This window comes from Dipteris shenzhenensis, chromosome 16 (assembly GCF_047967505.1).
Source record: "Dipteris shenzhenensis isolate YYH24624 ecotype China chromosome 16, Dip_SZ_1.0, whole genome shotgun sequence".
Lineage (NCBI taxonomy): Eukaryota > Viridiplantae > Streptophyta > Polypodiopsida > Gleicheniales > Dipteridaceae > Dipteris > Dipteris shenzhenensis.
The window spans coordinates 22,760,949-22,781,096 of NC_141611.1; the positions used below are offsets into that span (position 1 = coordinate 22,760,949).

The 20,148-nt window shown below is 43.7% G+C and overlaps 1 protein-coding gene across 1 annotated transcript; it reads right to left on the reverse strand.

Annotated features, from left to right (window-relative positions):
• Positions 1-4,978: 4,978 nt before the first annotated feature.
• On the reverse strand, positions 4,979-19,264 carry LOC147892699 (zinc ion binding protein). Its single transcript, XM_087387584.1, has 6 exons — positions 17,273-19,264; positions 17,067-17,122; positions 16,627-16,893; positions 9,879-10,109; positions 9,501-9,614; positions 4,979-5,362 (listed from the first exon to the last, which is right to left on the reverse strand). The coding sequence occupies exons 1-6, from the start codon at positions 19,092-19,094 to the stop codon at positions 5,219-5,221; spliced, it is 2,634 nt and encodes an 877-aa protein (XP_087243710.1). The 5' UTR covers positions 19,095-19,264; the 3' UTR covers positions 4,979-5,218.
• Positions 19,265-20,148: the final 884 nt, after the last annotated feature.

A 20,148-nucleotide genomic window follows, 5' to 3' on the forward strand; every position in this document is an offset into this window, starting at 1 on the left:
GCTTGGCTGTGTTTTTGGGGAGTTGTGCATTTCATTCCCAGTAAGGGAATTCAGTTTTGTATCTGCTAAAATCTCTTTCTCAGATATGGCCCAGCAAAATCAGAATGACTTTCAGTTCGGTGGTCTTTCACAGGAAGACAAGTTGGATGGTACCAACTACTCCCTCTGGAGTTTTATGGTACGCAATATTCTGATTTCTCGCAATTTATGGGATTATGTGAATGGGAGTGAGATCCGACCAGCAGATATGGCACCTAATACCCCTCCCCATCAAGGAGGTGGAAGAGGTCATGCACAGGGTGACAAGTTGTTGGTGCAGCTATAGCCACTACTCCAAAGCAGAAGAGATGGGATTCACGGGATGCCTTAGCTTTGTCATGCATCTCTCTTTCAGTGAGAAGATTTATCATTCTGCATATCCGGTCATGTAAGACCTCGAAGGCAGCGTGGGATATCTTAGAAAGCATGTATGCAGCCCGGAATGATGCAAGGGTATCTTTCTTAAAAAGAGAGTTAAGTAATACACATATGGAAGAGGGTGACTCCATGTCAGTCCACCTCACAAAGCTACAAGATCTCAGAGAGCAATTATTGAACATTGATGAGATTATTCCTGATTCAGAGATGATTACCACCACTCTGAATTCTCTTCCTGAGTCTTATCTTAGCTCTCATACCTCGCTGAACTTATCATTGAGGGGGGGTGCAAATCCTCTCACTTTTCATGAGTTGATAGGACTTCTGCTTCAGGAAGAGCAGACCAGGAAAAACTTGGCTTCACGTGCAGGTGAACAAGCTATGCTCTCAAAGTTCAAGTCAAAAACAAAGGGACAGGCAAAGACATCAGTAAATCAGCCTTCCAGTGGGTCAGGACAGCCTTCACAAAAGGCTAAAAATGATGCAAGTAAGCCCAAGAAGAAGGGTTTTTGTCATTACGGCAAAAAGCCAGGTCATCACATTGCAGAATATGCAGGAAAAGGCTTGCAAAAGAGAAAAAAAACAGCTATGGTATGGCTGTTTCAGATTCAGCTCCTCATGCATCTGACAGTGGGGATGCTGCAGCCAACTTTGTTGGATAGGATTATGCCTTTTTATCTTGCATTTCAGATTCTAGGCTGGCTGCTCGAGATGCTCAGGATAGTACAGCCACTTGTAATGATGATACATATGCCTTTTTGACTTGCAGTTATGATCCTTCCACGGATGCATCAGCTTTCAGTGTCAATGAAACACTGAATACTTGGTATTTTGACAGCGGTGCCTCCAAGCATATCACTTCTAGAAAGTGTCTCTTTACTTCCTTGCATGCACCTCCCGTTGGTAAGAAAGTCACTTGTGCCAACAACTCGTCATATTCAGTACGTGGTACAGGAGAAGTTGAGCTTACCGCCATTGATGGCTCAGTTTTCAGACTTTCAGATGTCTTGTATGTGCCTGGTATCACCAAGAATCTCCTTTCAGTGTCCACTCTTAACAGGGCTGGATTTCCGGTCATCTTTGAGGATGACAAATGTGCTGTCCGAGACAGGGAAAATGATTATGCCTTGAGATTATCTGGTACTCTGCTGCGTGGGCTTTTTCAGCTTGATCTTTTTGAGAAAAGAGCAGCCCATGCTCTTGCAGTTTCTACTCCTATTGCTGCCATGCAGAATGCAGAGTTATGGCATGCCAGATATGGCCACATGCATTACAACAGCTTGATGACACTTCAGAAGCACTCTATGGTTGATGCATTGCCACCTCTTGAGATACCTCCTCCACATGCCTGTGAAGGGTGCATTTTAGGTAAGATGCATAGATTCCCCTTCAAAAAGGATGGTTCAGTTAAAGCTGTCCGAAAACTACAGCTTATACACAATGATGTATGTGGTCCCATGAGGACTCCATCATTGGGTGGTCATCTCTACTTTGTTTTATTGATGATTACTCCAATTTCACTTGGGTCTTTGGGCTGAAGCGCAAATCAGAAGTGTTCATGGTGTTTAAACACTTTTCAGCCATGGTTGAAAATGAAACTGACTCAAGATACAGACATTGTGCACAGATAGAGGTGGTGAATACTTGTCTGCATATTTTGATGCTTTTCTGAAAGGCAAGGGTATTGTGCATCAGCTCACAGTGAGGCTAACCCCTCAGCAAAATGGCAAAGCTCAGAGGAAAAATAGAACTCTTATGGAGATGGACAGATGTATGCTGAAAAGCAAACACATGCCTCACAAATTCTGGCTTGAAGGCCTAATGTGTGCCAACTACATCTTAAATCGGGCTCCCACTAAGGCTTTGAAAACAAAAACTCCCTACGAAGTCTGGAATGGGAGAAAGCCTTCAGTGGATCATTTTCGTGTCTTTGGATCCCTTGCATATGCTCATGTGCCAGTTGAATTTCGGCATAAGTTGCCAGATAAGGCAATTAAGTGCATATTTGTTGGGTACAGTGCAAAAAGCAAGGGGTACCGTCTCTACAATCTTGCTACACGCAAGATCATTGTCAGTAGAGATGTGATATTTGCAGAAAATTCAACTCACACTCGGGCTGAATTTCATATGCCTTCTTCTTCAGAGAATGTTTTTGAGGAGTTGCTACCCATTGTCTTGGGTTCCCCTGCTGATATTTCCGATGCAAATCAGAATTTACAGCCACCTCCCGATGCTCCAGTTCAGCCACAGGATGTCTTGCCACCTCCACAGGCAGTGGAACAAGTGGTTCAGCAAGAAATTGCAGACATACATGCAACAAAAACACTCCCAAACTGGCTGTTACAGACTCTCGAGGAGAGTAAGATTGATGCTCCATTACCTAGCAGGACTCGCAGTACAGTAAGGCACATGGAAGGTGCTAATTCAGTGGAATCAGCATATGCAGGTACTCTTCTCGATGAGAAAGAGCCAACAACATTCGAAGAAGCAAAGGACAATGCATTGGATGAATGCCATGCACGATGAATTGCAGTCCATTCAGAAAAATCAGACTTGGGATATCGTAGACTTGCCACCAGGTAAACATGCCATTGGTACACGATGGGTTTTCAAGGTGAAACGGAAGCCAGATGGCTCCATTGACAGATACAAGGCAAGGCTGGTTGCCAAAGGCTATGCTCAAAAAAAGGGCATAGATTATGAGGAGACTTTTGCTCCTACATCTCGGATGACCACCATCCGATCTGTTATTGCAATGGCTGCACATTTTGAGTGGAATGTTCATCAGTTGGACATTAAAACAGCCTTCCTAAACGGAGACTTGTTGGAAGAGGTTTATGTCAAACAACCTCCAGGCTTTGAAATTATAGCAAATGCACTTCAGGTATGCAAGCTAAATAAAGCTTTGTACGGGCTGAAACAGGCCCCTCGTGCATGGTATGCCAAGATTCATGCCTTTTTTACCAGCAAGGGGCTGCATAATAGTCCTACTGAGAGCACCCTCTACATCAAGAAGGATGGGGGGAAAATTTTAGTCATCATTCTTTATGTCGATGACTTACTGCTCACAGGGTCCAATGAAGATAATATTGCAGATTTCAAAGCTGATTTGCAGACCAACTTTGACATGTCAGATATGGGACTGCTTCACTTTTATTTAGGGATCCAGTTCTCTCAAGAGAAACGTGGCACTGTTACGTCTCAGTCCAAGTATGTGCAGAAACTCTTGGACAGATTTAACATGCATGATTGTAAGCCCATAGCCACTCCCATGGAGACGGGGCTGAAACTCACAATGCATGATGCAGGAGAATCAGTTGATGCCACATTTTACAATCAGGCTGTTGGATGCCTCATTTATCTCTGCAACACTAGACCTGATATTCAGTTTGCAGTATCTCAGGTGAGCAGGTATATGCACAGCCCAAAAACCATGCATTGGCAGGCAGTTAAGCGCATCTTCCGTTATTTGCAGGGCACGAAGTCTTTTGGCTTGTTATTTCCCAGGGGGGTGACTTGCAGATGCATGCCTACAGTGATTCAGATTGCGCTGGTGATTATGACACTAGGCAGTCCACTAGTGGCAATTGTTTCTTTTTGGGTAAAGCTTGCATTTCCTAGCTGCGCAAGAAACAATCTACAGTGGCTACCTCATCATGTGAAGCTAAGTACAGCGCAGCTTTCACAGCAACAGTTGAATGTGTCTGGCTGCGACGTCTATTTACTGATCTTCATCTGTCATGGGAGGGTCCTTCTCCAATTCTCACTGATAGTCAGAGTGCCATTGCAGTGGCAAAGAATCCAGTGTTTCATGCTCGCACGAAGCACATTGAGGTTCACTATCACTACGTCAGAGAGAAGTTGCATGCAGGAGAGATCAGTATGATCTTTGTGTCCACACATGACAATGTTGCAGATATTTTCACCAAAGCACTACCACGTGAAAAGTTTAAGGCATTTCACAGTGCCCTGAACTTGTATCCATTTGGTGTAATCAGCCTTGTACATGACATTGGCACTGCAGGGGGGTGTTAGAATTATAGATATAATTCAGCAGTGACCAATGTAATTTAATAAGCTAGTTAGGGGCACTTTTCCCTCTCTAAGAGGTTTTTCCCCCTAACTGCAGTTAGTCCACTAACTATGGTTAGTGACTACTAAGGTTTTGTCACTAGGACAAAACCTTATCTCTCACATTTTCAATTGTACTCTCACACTCTTCTATTGCAACTAAGCTCTTAGGCTTTCAGCTCTCAGCTCACTCTCTTGCTCTCTCTCTCTCCCCAATCTTACATTCCAGTCATAAGTAGGCAAGTATTCTGAAAGATTCCACACCATTAAAAAGGAGGGACATAACAAACTGATCAATCTTCTAGAGGTTAACACCATATCTTACTCCATTGATTACTAATAAGCACAAACGCTTTAGTAAGCAGCATTTCATGCCAGCAAACATAAGATCTTGACAGACTGAGAAGCAATTGCTCATTAGCTGAGGTTTGAAGCAAACTTTGATCACTCTGCAAAGAGATAATCGACAAGACTCAAGAGCAAAGTCATAGCATGCAGAATAACTTCAATGACACAGATCCCCTGATGACACCAAATAGGAAATAGCTGCTCTTTAGATAGTACACTGGCACTCACCCCTTCTTTAAGCTGGAATGTCACCAGTCACAAGCCCCTTTGAGCATGTTGTTACAATTTACAATAAAATCTGCTACAATGACATACATGCAGGTAGTATCTTCTAGCCACATAATTTATGGCAACTTACATGATGCAGTGTCAAACACAAAGATTACAATCTGTGTACAGCGATCACATTTGTTGAAAGCCCAGCATAAAGTTTCTCGTCATGACAAACAAGTGATGTGACGGGTGACCCACATGTAGTCACCAATCTGGAGGCTGCATCATGAGGCAATTCTATTACATTCCAAGCCTGCATGGTTTTTTTAAATCAGTCTCTCTCTCTCTCTCTCTCTCTCTCTCTCTAATTTCTGCACGATAGATTTAAGTAACACCCACATCTATAAGAATGGCTAAGCATGTACGTGGACAAGGAAAGTGGAAGACGAAAAGCAAGTGAGTTTGGAAGACAAACAAACCACATTCAAGGAAAAGGTTGATGTTTTGAAGATCATGACATTATTTACAAATCAGAATCTCACAATCAAACAAGATAAGAAAAAAAGGAAAATGAAGCAGCTCAAAGAACAACAACAAATGCAAATGCAAGAATAAGGAGATGGTGGTGCCAATGAGAAAGAAGTACTGAAGTTATGTTTTGGAAAATTAGGATACACCTGGTGGAGACGAGCTGGCCTGCCAGTTGCAACAGGATGAACACGATGGAACCCCAAACCCATAGAAGAAATAATAGCATAAACAATAAGAATGATGCATCAGCCACGAGGGCCAAGATGTGGGTGCTTGTCCTCAATTTTCCTAAGCTAGTTCTAAGCCAGGAGAGGGAGACCAAATCTAGAAAATTGAATAAAATACCATGATACGACACACCGTGAAACCTAAAGAGTAAACTCTGCTCAATGTGCAAATTGGAGCTCCTGTCCCACTGGTTCTCTGGGTTATGCAAGGTATCCATTCAGATTTGAGATGAAATGTCTCTGTTCTCGGTCAAACTCCTCCAAAAACATCACTGCATTGTGCAGACCATAGCTTTGAGAGAGGATATAAATCCCCACAATAAGCTCCAAGTAAGAGAGACAACTATGGTTTTACTTTGAATTGATATGTGAAGGATAATGCTAGACCAACGAGAATGATCGACATTAAATCACAGACTCTATGGACAACATCTCATCAACATAACACCCCCAAGGTGATAGTAAAGGAGCATGACTTGTTCATCGCATTTGTCCAACTCATTCCTCTAGTGTCTACTAAAATGAAAGTTGGGGTGATCTTTTGAACAATGTCTATCCATATGTGAATCACGGATAGTCCTCTGATTTCTAAGTTCATCTCTAGGACTGCATATCACTAAATCAACAACGTGAAAACTATCCTAGTTTCTGAATAGTTGCACGCACAGCAGGATTTCAGCCCAAGGGAACTCTTTTGATTACCATCTACAACCTCTTATACCCTATTACATTGGATGTGTTACATCAAGTATTTTCCCCTTTTGGGCTTATTGAGAAGATTGTTATGCATCAAGTTTCAGGTGGACTGCAAGCTGAAATGCATTTTGCCTCACATGCTAGTGCACTGCAAGCACAAAATACCTTGCATGGGCGGGATATATATGATGGTGGTTATACCTTACATATTCAGCTATTAGATTTGACAGCGATGTCCTATGTTAAATGTCAAGATACAAATGCCATAGAGCAACCTGTTGTTGGAGCTATGATGCCGAGGGAGTGATGCCAAAGGCTATGCAAGCCTATAACAGTAGACACCCAACATCTGGGGAGAATGTAGTCAGGCCAATGCTTGTAAGGCAGTCTAGCCATGTTATGCCACTCCCTAGCATGCAGCCAAACCATGCTTTAGAGCCATGGATGATGCCTTTAGATCCGGGACAAAACTATGGTCGTTGTCAAGTGACTGCAGCTGCAAATACTAAAGGATGTTGTGGGGAGAAGTGTTCTAATGAAAATAGGAGCTTAAACGGCTATGAACAACAAGAATCAAAAGCTGTCATTTCGGGAGCACCCAAGGGATACCTCCTAGCTTTGCAATGCACATGCTTGATGGCTCAAGGGCTAAATTCATGGATGCTTCATCAGTGATGCTTCAGAGCACGGCAGAGAAGCAGATGGGCCAACAAATCGGCGAACAAATTTGTAAGAAGATCGGAGAGGTTGTGCACATTGCAATGCTATTGATGGGAAAGCAGCCCACGCTTCCTTCTATGCACCAAAACGATGGGGATGGGAAGGATATCGATTCACCCAAAGAGTCTCCTGGAGCTATAATGCCTAGAGGAGCTATGCATCCTAGCCATGCTATGCCTCTCCCTAGTACGCAGCGAAATCATGCTTCAAAGCCGTGGAAGATACCTCAATATGCAGGACAAAAATCTGCTTGTTTCCAAGCTATTACAGCTGCAATTACAAAAGGGTTATGTTGGGATAGCTGCTCAAATAAAAGCAGCTGCCCACATGATGGAAACAAATATGGACAGCAAGGGGGCTGTTATATCAGTTCGCAGGACCGATACATTCCTCCAGATGATGCCCTGGCAATCCAGCACACTAATGGAAGAAATGCCTATATTCAAAGTAGCCTACGTAACCATGACAATGAAGCAGACCTGATGGGTGAAAAGATAGATGAGGCGCTAAGCAATGATGAGCAAATCTGTGAAATTGATGAAGATGCACAGCAAGATAAGGATGTGGATGGACTTACACTCGATCCTTCTAGGCATGCAAACATTGAGGACAAAGTTTTTGAGGAGGTGAGTATCCAGCATTGTATGGTCTCCATAAAGGGGGATATATCGAAGACCACACAGATGATATCAAAGGATGCCAAAGTAAACTTACACACAATGAGGAGCAGAAGCTTGTGCAGCAAGAACAAGATATGCATGACAGTTTTAATCTGGAAGCTGCATCACAACACATTCATAAGCATGATAGTGGGGCATGTGGCCACATCTTTACCACACCTAATGCCCATCACTGCTGCTCACTAGGTGAGCATACCTGGGAGCTTTGCCTTCTAGACTTAGCAGCCATAATGAGAACAATGGCACCTCATAGGAGTGCTTTAAATGCAAGGGAAGAACTTTGGAACAATGTCCTCGCGCCGCATATAGTACGTGACAAACATTGCAGCTATGTAGTAGTGGAAATTGCAAAAGCAAATCCATGTGCACAGGATGAGGCTGAACTAAACTATGAGGGTGATCTTGGGACTATTAAGTACATTCCATCAAGGTTGACTACTGGGAACATGCAGATATCACTACCCTTTGAGCTAGAAATTCAAAAATACTTAAAAAGGCTCTTTGTCCAGCAAGTTGCAGACATAGGCCAGCAAGACAAGCCCCAAGATTCAGCTGCTATAATTGCAGTCCTAATGTAGTGTGATGTTGAGGGTTTTGGGCCACAAATTTTGGCATATTTATCATCAGAGCATTATGCTTATTTATGCTGCATGCAGTTGTTCCAGCTTGACAAGGAAGGTCCATGGATGTCGGTGTCACAAGGAATCCACCAATATGTTTGCCAGTTCCTTCATGGTCACTTGCAGAATGTAATTACAGATTGGAATCATGCTTTTGAAATGAATAGCTGCTTGATAGACAAACTTTCAAGCCTTGACGGGAATGAGTCCATTGTACTTTCAGATTTGAGCATCATGCCTATGGAACCGAACTTTTTGATGCAATTATTTTCAAGGGATAATGCATTACATAGCCCTATGTGCATGCCACTAGTTCAGCCCATTCCCAATGAGGATTTATTTGGCAGCTGACGGCAAATCCTGCAATGTTATCAATATTGGGAATTGTGCCTTGCATGGAGAGCTTAAGCAGAGGCAAGTCTGCAAAAGAACTAACTGAGCGTGAAGGAGCCACTTGGAAAGGATCTACATGCAACTTGCTGGTGTTGCGTGGAAAAAGGGCTAGAAGCATGCAACCAGTCTATGGTACTTCTATTACAGATTTGGTTGCAGCATATCTTCAATATCAACATATGCAAGCTCATGCCTCTCCTTCAACAAAGAAGGGGTACTCTTCAGAGGGCTTGACTAGATGTTGGTTAGTTGTATTTCAGGACTATGGCAGAGACGACTTGCTCAATGATGCTCAGATACAGTCAATCTGGCAAGCATATGCAAGACTATGGGTCAGCACCTGCACTTTGTTCTCTGTGCATGTTTGTGTTGTCTTCTTACTACCACAACAACATGGACGTTAGACCTAATTTAAACTTTGGCCTATTTTGCCTTATTATAGAGACATGCAGGTTTTCATAGCGGGTGGTTGTTGCCATTGCTCTATCTTTACTTCCACAGAGGGTTTATCGCACACATACCTAACTAACATAAATGAAGGTAGACACGTAGTATGAAGGAATATGCTATGCTGGTAACCCTACCTTGATGCTTCCATCCCAGCTCCCACTGAATAGTATGTCCTCATACAAACAAAGGCTCGAAATAACCCCATCGTGTGCTGTTACTAAGTTCAAGCAAGCTTCATCTCGCCAAACCTGCACCCAGAAGTTTAGTCAATTACAAACCCCCTAGACAAAACCACTTTACATTTATTGCTGAAAAACATTGGTGAATCAAAAGTCCAGCCCTGCCAACCTCATACAGGTTGCATGTACTTCACACACTTTCTCTTACTGATACAAAGTTTTCCAAAAAATCATACAGAAAGATTCAAGAAAATGAGATATTGGAAAGGAACTACAATAGATGCTCAAATGATTCTGCCTCAAAGTGAAAGAGATAAAATCAAGTTAACTGACCTGAATCTTGCCACTATGGTATCCTGCCAAAAGGATGTCTGCAGTCATTGCAAGGGCTCGCACTGCACCTAGTTCCGATGACTCGCCAAGTACAGCCAGAGGACTGTGATCATTACGCCACCATAGTCGGATTGTACCATCCCAACTGCCACTGAACAGTACCTCTTTATCTATCAATAATGCTGAAACCAAAGATTTGTGTCCCTCCATGGTTGCAATAAGACTGTGATCCTGCACGAATAACCTCTTTCAAAAAACTTCAAAAGCCATATCTAGATTCCTCCTGTGAACTTTTGGTTCACCAGAATGTATAGAAGCATTACGAGAACTATGGCCGGTCCCCCAGGATCTTCATAATAATGACACGTGCACACAGATTCATGGTACGAAATGCTTTACTCACTGTTCAACAAGCAGTACTCCGAAAAAAAACCAGCATCCCATTAATGATTCACATATTGGTGTCCATGCATCTGTGAGGTAGGTCATAGTCTATGTTCCCATTTCCGTAATATTTTTCCTACAGTCTAATGTTCATAAAACGCAATAAAAAGTAATGGAGTAAATATAATATAATTTTTATAGTAATTTGGTATGTGAAAGAAGACTCACAATTTGAAATTTGTTCTCATAACTTTATAATTCTAGCCTGTCTCCTGAAAATACATCATCATCTACTCATGCCAGCCTACCATGTCCAATTCAGTCAGAACAAGCATTATACTCTCTGAGGCTTAGGCATTTGATATCTGCAGGTAAAGCTGATTGATATGAACTACCGGAAGCAGCAAATGAGATTTGCTATTGGCCGCTGAGTACCTTTTTCTGTGAAAAAATAACAAATAAATGCTTTTTTATTTAAAAAAGACACCTCCTTTTTAAATCAATATTGCTCCAATAGCAATGTTGGAAGTGTCAGTCTAACCTCAAATGGGAGATTTGGGTCCACAGCCATTACCAGTGTCATAGTAAGTACTTGCTTGCTTTGCTTTAAACTATACTCTGCCGCAAGCAGATATTGGAAAGACGTGCTGCTTTTCAGAAATTCAGAAATTGGGCACCAATAATTGAAAAAGTAATCAACATTGGTATGTTGATTAAAAGAATTTCAAGCCAAAAAGAAAGTGGACATTATTCTTCAGTGTCAGCAAATTACGGATTACCTCAATCTTCTGGAGATTCCATAGACATGCCAATTAATGAAATCACATGTTCCAAATACTCCAGGTTGGTTTGGGAAAACTCACTCTTTTCAGTGTTGATCCAGAGAAAATTTTCTATAGCACTTCAAAAACCTTTCAGAGATGTTTATGTTCAATCAAGGATCTGCTGAACACCAACATGTGATCAAAGTAGATTACGACAAATTTTTTGAATGGAAGATGTCATTCATTGAGCTGATAAATGTTGCTTAGGATAGTTTAACTGAAAGGGCATCACCAAACATTCATAATATCTGGATTTAGTGTGCAAACCTGTTTTGCACTCATCACCTTTCTTGTTTGGACCTAGTGATAAGCAGAAAGAAGGCCAGCCAAGGAAAAGTAGTCTTACATGTCACAATTGGTTGGAGAACTTATCATCTTGATGGTGAGCTTGAAGCTCAATAATCTATGCAAAGTTGCATACACTTGTTTTTCTTTTCAACAAGAAGCACTAACTTTGTTAAATGTTGTTGGATTGAGTGCCTGGTACTTCTGTTGTTGCTATTGGAGGTTCTTCTGTTCTGGTGCATGCTGGACTGAAGGGGGAATGCCCCTTTATATGAGGATAGGGCTTCTGGAGGGCTGACATAGTCTGTGGCCTGCAGGATGCCACAGACTAACCCAACTAACTGCCGGCCAGGCATCCATGTGGCGGCCCTGTACATGCTGCGGTACTGTATTGCCAACCTGTAAAGCTGGAGCTATCCTGTGCTGCTAACATCAGCTATCGTACAGGCTGACATCATCCTTTCCTTGCTATAACACATTGACTGACCTACTGCTGTGGGCTACACAGCTGCAAAACTACCACGTAGGCAGCATGGACTGCAACTGCCCATGACATCCCCTTCTGATAAAGCTGGAACACAGGGAAAACTTGGAAATCCCTGTCCAAGAATTGCCTGAACCTACCGAATCATCGACAGACCAGCTGTTAGCTTCTGGTGGGTCAGGTTAGGCACCATAAAAAGCAAACTATTACTGAAATGGTGTCATTCTGACAACGACTACTGTGCGGTAGCCAACAACCCATGGTGCACCCATGATGATGTCTGCAGCCTAACTAGGTCATGATGGAGGTCTGTTTCTTTCAAAGCCTGAATTTAAATAAATTTGAAGAATGTGTTTGACAAAACAGATGAAACGTTTCTTGTGACTATGGTCCATTTTTAAGCATGTCTACCTTCCAAAGTTATGCATATTTCTTTTTTTTCTTAACAGAGGAGGAGCTTCTATTTATGCTGTGACATAAACCACCATACAAATCAGCAAGACCAAAGGTGCTAACCATGGAAAATAAAGAAAAAAACTCGTTGTCACCAAGAGAAACCAGCTTGTTTCCTGAGAACCCAGCACACTGCTTAGGGAATCTCTGGAATAGGGGCTAGCAACAAAGGCGGCAGTAGCGAATACCTCTCATGATGAGGACATAGAAAATGCCTACAGACCGTGCTTGGCAGAAACACTTCCATTTTTGGCATGTCGCTCTAGAACCCGGAGGCCCGTGCTCCCAGATGGCACACAGGGTGTAAATAATATCTTGCCAAATGGCGATAATTATCAAGTGGCTGTCAGTGGAACCTAATGCCCTCCCATCATCTAGCTGCACAGGCAACCCAGATGTTCCAAGTGATGATGCTGGATACCGTCTCCCAAACACTATCCTCAAACGAGGCATGGCGTGCGCAACTAGGAGGAGCCACTTTGTACGCCTCAACCCTAATCACCTACTGGCCCTAAATCCGACAAGATGGAGAGGCAAGATCTATTGAGAAAGCATGGCCCCCGTCAGTGAGCCACACGGCCATCCCCAAGTGAAGTCTCACTACATCCACCTCGTACTGGCCACAATCCTCAGGGATGCCGACCAAATCCTCTACGCCGCTTAGCAGCCCCAATGATAGTGTGGGATCATCTCTAGCACCCTATCTGTGAAGTAGACCGACAGGCCTCCATGAGGCAATCATCCATAAGAAGTAAGAGATCTTCCGTGGTCTCAAAGTGGTCCAGAGGCGCTACCAAAAGCAAGAGAGAACCTCATGGGGGACATCCAACTCAACCCAAAGGCACTCCCTCAAGGGGGTCCACACTGCCACCTCAAGCTGCAAGCGACGATCAATGCAAGTAGTGTAGAAGAAAAATGGCAACTCCTCCACTCTGTCTATGTGCCCTCTTCAAGCAGGCCGGATCCACTCCCCCGGGTCCCACTAAATGTCCTTGAGCAATCGACCCTCCCACAAGCAAAGAGGCCATCATGCTCCCTCCTGATCAGATAGAACTGTGTCCACACTTTGCCCAAACAGCCCACCATCCTGATCCTCTACCACAAAAGCCCATCTAAGACCTCCTCATCCCAACGGTCTCTCTGTCTCTGGCTGCCAAAGGCTCCCCATCCCACCTTGTAGTTCCTCCGTAGTAAAATCCCCGTGAGAGCTGGAGGAACTGAATCTATAGAGGCGCTCTAGTCCTCGAAAACTACCCAAACCAATGATGGGGGGTCCAGGGGGTGCTCAATCCCTCCCACCATTCTCAGCCATAAGTATGCATGCCCCCTCAAGTGCAAAAGTGCCTACGTCTTGTCTTCCATATCCAGAGGAAGCCGTTGCCACACCCTAAAGGACCTCGCTGGGCCACTATGCCCAGCCAATATGTGACCGCTGTCCTTAGCATATGCCCCATAGATCCCAAACCTCTGGGTGCCAAATGATCGCCTACCGCTCAAACTCCTCTCGACAGGTGTGCTTGGCCCAAATAAGTCTCCCAAGCAGGCACTTCCGAACTCTGAACATGCTACACATCACAGGGGAGCCCTTCCCTGTGAGGGGGACTCCAAGAAAATCCATCTATGTGACGATTGCCACTGCCCACCTGTACAGGGAGTAATCCTGAGAAGCCCTCGTCGCTGAAGCAAGAGCTTCCAGGGCTCATAACCTTGGGTGAGACCCCTAGCTTGCCCAAGAGGGCTCTACTCTGCACCTCTAGGTCAATGAGGCTGCCTGGGAATTGGGAGAACTCCGCCTCCCGCCAAGTGTCCCCGCCACAGATCATGAAAACCTCCCAAGCGTTGGCATCTCCAAGAAATAAGGTCCACCTGCTTGTCCTCCCAAACTATAGGTTGTTGAAATCTCTAACTCTCCGTTAGCCGCGTCCAGATCGCTAGGCGCTGCTGTCTGCAAGCAGAGGCGTAGACATTCAAGATGCCTATCCACAAGTCGCACGCACAAAGGCCCATCCATATTGCACGTTCTGTGATAAGCTCTCCCCGGTCATATACGTCCACGGCCAGAGCTTGTGAAACCAAAATGCACACCCCTCCACTCCTGCCAACTAGGGGGACCCACACCTTCGGGCCTCTCCCTGGAAGGAGGTGGTGCGGGCATCTCACATCTGTTGCTGAAAACATATGCTCCTAGATCAATAGAAAATACAACGCCCATCCTACCACAGCCCTCTGTAACCCTGGTGAAGTATCAGATACTGTGTTTGCTGTTGTGCTCGGTCATGGAGCCCTTGCCATTCCAGCTCACTATGCTCAAACTCATGGGGAGGCAGCTTGGGTGAATAGGGCTCGCTTATGAGTAGGAGCCTACACTACCGCATTGTACTTCTACTTCTTCAATGGGGGTTTGGACAAGAAGTAAATTGCATCAATGCGGCGTCATACAAGAGGCATGACCGGTTCCACGCCTACCTTGTGATTCAACTACATCATGAAAGAGACCTCTAGCCGCAGTTTGGATAGGAAGTGATATGCATCAGTGTGGCATCGCGCAAGAGGAATGAGTGGTTCCACGCCTACCTTGAGAGTCAATTGCATCATGAAGGAGACCTCTATCCCCAGTTTGGCTGCACACTGATGGATGTTGACCAGTGCGTAACCTAATCGAGTCCAAGTGGTGTCAAGGGAATTCAGCTAGAGAAGGAAGACCCCCCTCTCATAGGCCTCTTTTCCTCATGGTAATGTCTATCATAGCCCACAGTATGATGGTCCTAAACTCAACCTTTATTATCATTGCAATCATTGGATTTCACTGTCGCTGCTTGCTCTACCACAAAGTATCTGGCATTACCTCATCCATGGTCACCCGTTAACACTTAAGAGGCTGTCTCAAACCTTCTTGCTGCAACCATGTTCTGGAAATGCCTCAAAGATATCTAGGAGTGGGGTTCAGCTTCACTTGTTGAGAGTCTTTTGGATCTTCATTTGGAGCAGCAAGGGTCAATTTCCTTGTTTCAAGTTGTTCCTTTTCATCAACTTGTACGAACCAAAGGAGCTGACCAAGTTCAACAAACAATCAAGCTCACTTCACTAAAAAGATGTAGAATAAGATGGATACAAGCAATCACAAGCTGTGTGTCAAAGAGGTGACAGCTGGACTTGGGAACTTCCTAGGCCAATCTAAGGTTGAATAAAATTTGAATGGAAATTGAGCAACGCAAGCTCTAAAATGTACTCTGATATCAATTCCAAGTGGGAGCATCTTACAAACAAATTGTTACCAACTTAATTGAAATAAGGGATTCTTTATAAACCAAAAGTTTTGAAATGCCCTCTTGAACCTGTGTAAAGTTTCTAATTACATGTTTTAACATTACAATTTAATTCACATGAGTGAAAGGTATGGAGAGTAGGGTTTAGAAACTTTGTGACCATCGCTCCATTAAAAGTTGGGTTTAAACACCTACTCCACTCGAACAAGACTCTGAAAAACCCTAGCTCTGCAACTCGAATTGTCATGTGCAAGTATAAGTGGGCGAGAGAAAATCCTACTGGAATACCTCAAACAAAACTATACAAAACGCTACTGAAATACTCACGCCAAGTGGAACTGTTAGGTTCAAGTAAGCATGGGCAACAGAACTCCAAACCAGTCATTCAGTTCATTTAATCTAGATTAGGCCCAAGAAGCATTGATTTTCCATAAAAAGTAAAAATCTAGGAAAGAAAAATGCGTAGTTGTCTAATTTCACTGGCGACGTGAATCAAAACCCCTTGGGTTGGCTAAAAAATCAACTATTATTCTAAACTCATGACTCATCTACCCTTACATCCAAAGAATTTATAAATTAATGCAGCCAAGGCAGCATGCTCGTGTGCTACAGAGCCTAGGGTAAATAAAACACACTCGAGGATAAGATAGGCCTCGAGTCCATATCCACTAAAATCTGCACTGCTTCTAAATGGGCTCGCATTTGCCCCATTGACTTAATACCTGCCAGGACACACCAAGGCTCATCTGAAACTGCATTGAAAGGGGTCAATTGTGAAAAAGTGGACACAAAAGTTCACATGATAAGTGGAGTAATCACATGTTAGTATGCATGTTTCACATAACAAACTAGTAGGGGGTGATCTAGGAAGCTACATGGGAGTTTGAGAGGTGAACTAAGCCTGTGTCCGAAGCACACCAAGCATCGTCATACAAAAACCATGACACAAACCAACATACAGACTAACAAGTAGATCAACTCATACGCGTATTGTAAAAAAGCTGGCAATTATAAAAACTGCAGATTTTTCTCCCTCGTAACCAATGGTATACCTGTAAAGACCACACCTTGATGGACTTGTCACCACTACCACTGTAGAGAAAGTGATCTTCAGATACTGCAAGCGATGCAACCCCAGAATAGCGCCAGTCTTCATGCTCATACCATTTAATGCGATAATCTTCTGCGGCTCCTTCTAGCTCCCAGATACAAATTTCCCCTCCATAATCTCCACTGATACATAGAAGTGATTGTTGGTCAGCAGCCATGGCCATCACCCTATGAGCATGGCCTTTTAAGGTTTTTAGTAGAATAGCATCCTGTAACAAAAGTTCCACACCAACTCACACAATACAATGGAATCATTGAACAAATTGAAGCGCCAGAGCAGCTGATGTTGAGACGGAAGATTACTTTAAAAATACAGGCCCTACTAACAAAGCAATTGAAAGAAACACAACAGTCATTCTGTCTAGGGAAACAGGGCTCTTACGTTCAAGGACCACACACATATTGATTTATCAAAAGAAGCACTGAGCAGATATTGTCCTGCATAAATGGAAAAGAACGCGGAACAGGAATTTGCAGTCAATCATAAATTGTGATACAGGTAAGCTTAATCTCTAGTAATAACCTGGTGCATTCTAGTTCCATATTCTGTTCCACAGAACAATGCCTGGATTAAAAAAAGAAACTCACCACACACAAGTAAACACGTTACGTAGCCTGAATGTCCATCCAAAAAACTCATCTTCCCTACTTCTTCATCGTCACCCTCCAAGCTTCCAGACAAAGCTCCCGGCAGCTGTGAAACCTCTGCATTAGCATTTGCTTTCCTATTCGTCATTGGCATACCCTGTTCTTCTTGGAAATGTTCTCTTGATAGATTAATATCACATTCGAGTGCCAAACACCAAAAACTCTCGAATGACTTGACCTCAAGTGAATCATATGCTGAATTCACAGGAGTCTCAATATTGTTAAGGAGGTGCCAAATTTCGATTATGTCAGGCCTGTCTTCAGGTATACGTGCAAAGCATCTAGCTAGTACCCTTACAAAATTCGTGGATGGATCATCTCTAGCCAGCACTGAGTGATCTAATTCAGCAGAGTCCCCACGGATCCTCTCTCCCAGCCATAATTCGGCTCTTTCCATGGGATTTATAGGATTTTGAAGGTGGTCCTGTATTGCAAGACCATCCCATGGAGTCTCTCCAAAAAAAAGATTACAAAGGAGACAACCAAGGGTCCATGTGTCCGTTTTGCACGTAATGGTCGAGTGTGAAGATGATTTCAGTCCTAAACTTGATAGCAACTCTGGACTGCCACAATACAAATGTAAGTCTTCTTCCATTGGGGGGTTAAAACCTTGAGGCAAAGGCTCGCTCTGCCCCTGGATACCAGTTTCTTCTTGTTGAGTTATGGTAGGGCTCTTTGCAACGTTGCATTGACCTTTGACGTAGTCTTTCAAAGCCTTTCTTAAGCATAGGAACGCATTGATATCCAATCTTAGGTGAAGAAATTCACTACAAAGCAAGCACTTCGGAGTGATGAACCCAGCAACTAATCCTTCACGATGTAATCCCACAAGTAGTTCGCAAATTTCCTTTCCAATTTGCCAAATACCGTTTACTTTTGTAAGATTGCGCGGTGGTTCTACTTCTTTCCTTGAGCGTGGCAGATGTAGAATTTCTTTTCCTACTCCAAGTTTTAATTGAGAGTTAGTAAACTGCCAAAAATATTGCGACTCCTTTGTAGAGGCCTTACAGACCAAATAGAGACGTCCCTCTGCATTCATCCAGAATCCAAATATAGTGCATACTGTTTCATGCAACATTGAGATCCTTAATAAATGGAACAAATCCCTCCTTTGCTGCTTTGTCAAGGATTCCAAAAGTGACTCAATCCTCTGACGATACTGTAAGTCCTTGGCGTTTTTCAGGTTTTGAGAATGAATTGAACTCCACACCGTGTCAATGGGAAGAAGTGTCGCTGAATAAGTATGCTTTAAGTTTTCATCTCGGAAGACAGAAATCTCTCCGGATATAACATGATTCAACTGAGGTCTGTCCGATCCATCCAGCAATCTAACTGAATTCTGAGGGATAACCCATGTGCACAATTCTGAAAGGAATGCGCCGAACAAAAACGAGGGTGGAAGATGAAGGGGAATGTTTTTATTGCGGGCATGAATAGTGGGGGAGATGGAGCGATCCGCGTCTGAGGATTGGGCCAGCGATGACGAAGACGAGGGGATGAAGCGAAGCAATTCGATATTCTTGGGAAGAGCAGAAGCACCAGCGAGAGGAAGTTGGGAGCGTTGGTTACATTCAGGGCAACGGAGAAAAGAGGGACGAGGTGGGAAACGGGAATGATTTCGGATGGAGAGGTTGGAGACACAGAATTGACAGAGCGAATGGCCACAAGAGAGCACGCGAGGGATGTGGTGCGTACCGTCGAAGGGTTGCAAGCAAACGACGCATTCTGGGACGACGACGGCCTCCTCCAAAGCTCGCTCCATGAAAACTACAAAGCTGCTGCAGGGCGCTGCTACGGCTCCTTCTAAATAGCCTGCTACTGCTCCTCCCTCTTATTCTCAGCAAGAATGGCCAGCAACACCACCCTTTCCCCGTTCCTCATTCCACACACACTCATCTTGGAAATGCAACACCTTTCCAGTACTGCAACCAACACATAAATAGTCTCAAGTAAACCGATTTCAATTGTTACAACGTTTGTGGCCTTAGAGCCAGTGCACTCGTGACTCGAGAAGGAAAATGCTAGATCCAGACGTAGAGACACATCAGACAATTTTGTTCACACTTGGAAATACCAAACACCATCCAAGCTCTCACTTCATTGGAATGGAATGGACGTCTCAGTCCTTGCATTCTGAAGAGCTGGGCCTTGCATTGTGAAGAGCTGGGCCTTGTTGATTGGCCTACAAATCTTCATCTCTACCCAAGCCAGAGCATTCAAGGGACTGGAACCGCATACAGCTCCATATGGCAGAATACGATTGGTTGGAGACTTGATGGCGCTTTGGTGCGCAAATCCTCACCCTCAAAATCCGAGTTGCAAAAATGAGCACCAAGGGCGCTTCATTGTGTCTCAATATTCGAGCCATTCGCCAATGAATCGCCACCAGCTTCGCATTACATGGAGCGTGTGCACTGGCTCTTACAGGCTCGTATGAAGCTACGGAGCTCTCTCAATGGCTCAGGCCCTCTCCTACCTTTCTTGCTCTTCAAGGCATCAACATGAATGGGAGACTCTCAAGGAAAGACTAAAGAAAGTGGACAATAGGAGAACATGTTCTCTTCTAACCATGCTAAAGGCAAAGTCGGCCCAACCATTGGAAACTTGTAATCTAGTGGCTTTATTCTTATGAGATTTACAATAGCTGATCTCCAAGAGAGTTCAGTGGCAATAGAGATGTCTATTAAGAAAGCTCATTTTATTTATGATTTCTATGTATTGCCCTACTTCCTACTCTTTAAGGATCTTGTGGATGAGCTACCTTTTCATGGACACAATTTCATCTTGCTTGGAGACTTCAACACAATAGAGTCAAA

Excerpts from the sequence above, each read along its gene's own strand:
- LOC147892699 (XM_087387584.1), bottom strand. The coding sequence starts at position 19,094 with ATGGAGCGAGCTTTGGAGGAGGCCGTCGTCGTCCCAGAATGCGTCGTT. Across the intron at positions 9,615-9,878 it reads ACCATAGTGGCAAGATTCAG|GTTTGGCGAGATGAAGCTTG; the intron begins GTCAGTTAACTT and ends TTCTGGGTGCAG. Across the intron at positions 5,363-9,500 it reads GCTGGGATGGAAGCATCAAG|GCTTGGAATGTAATAGAATT; the intron begins GTAGGGTTACCA and ends AAAACCATGCAG.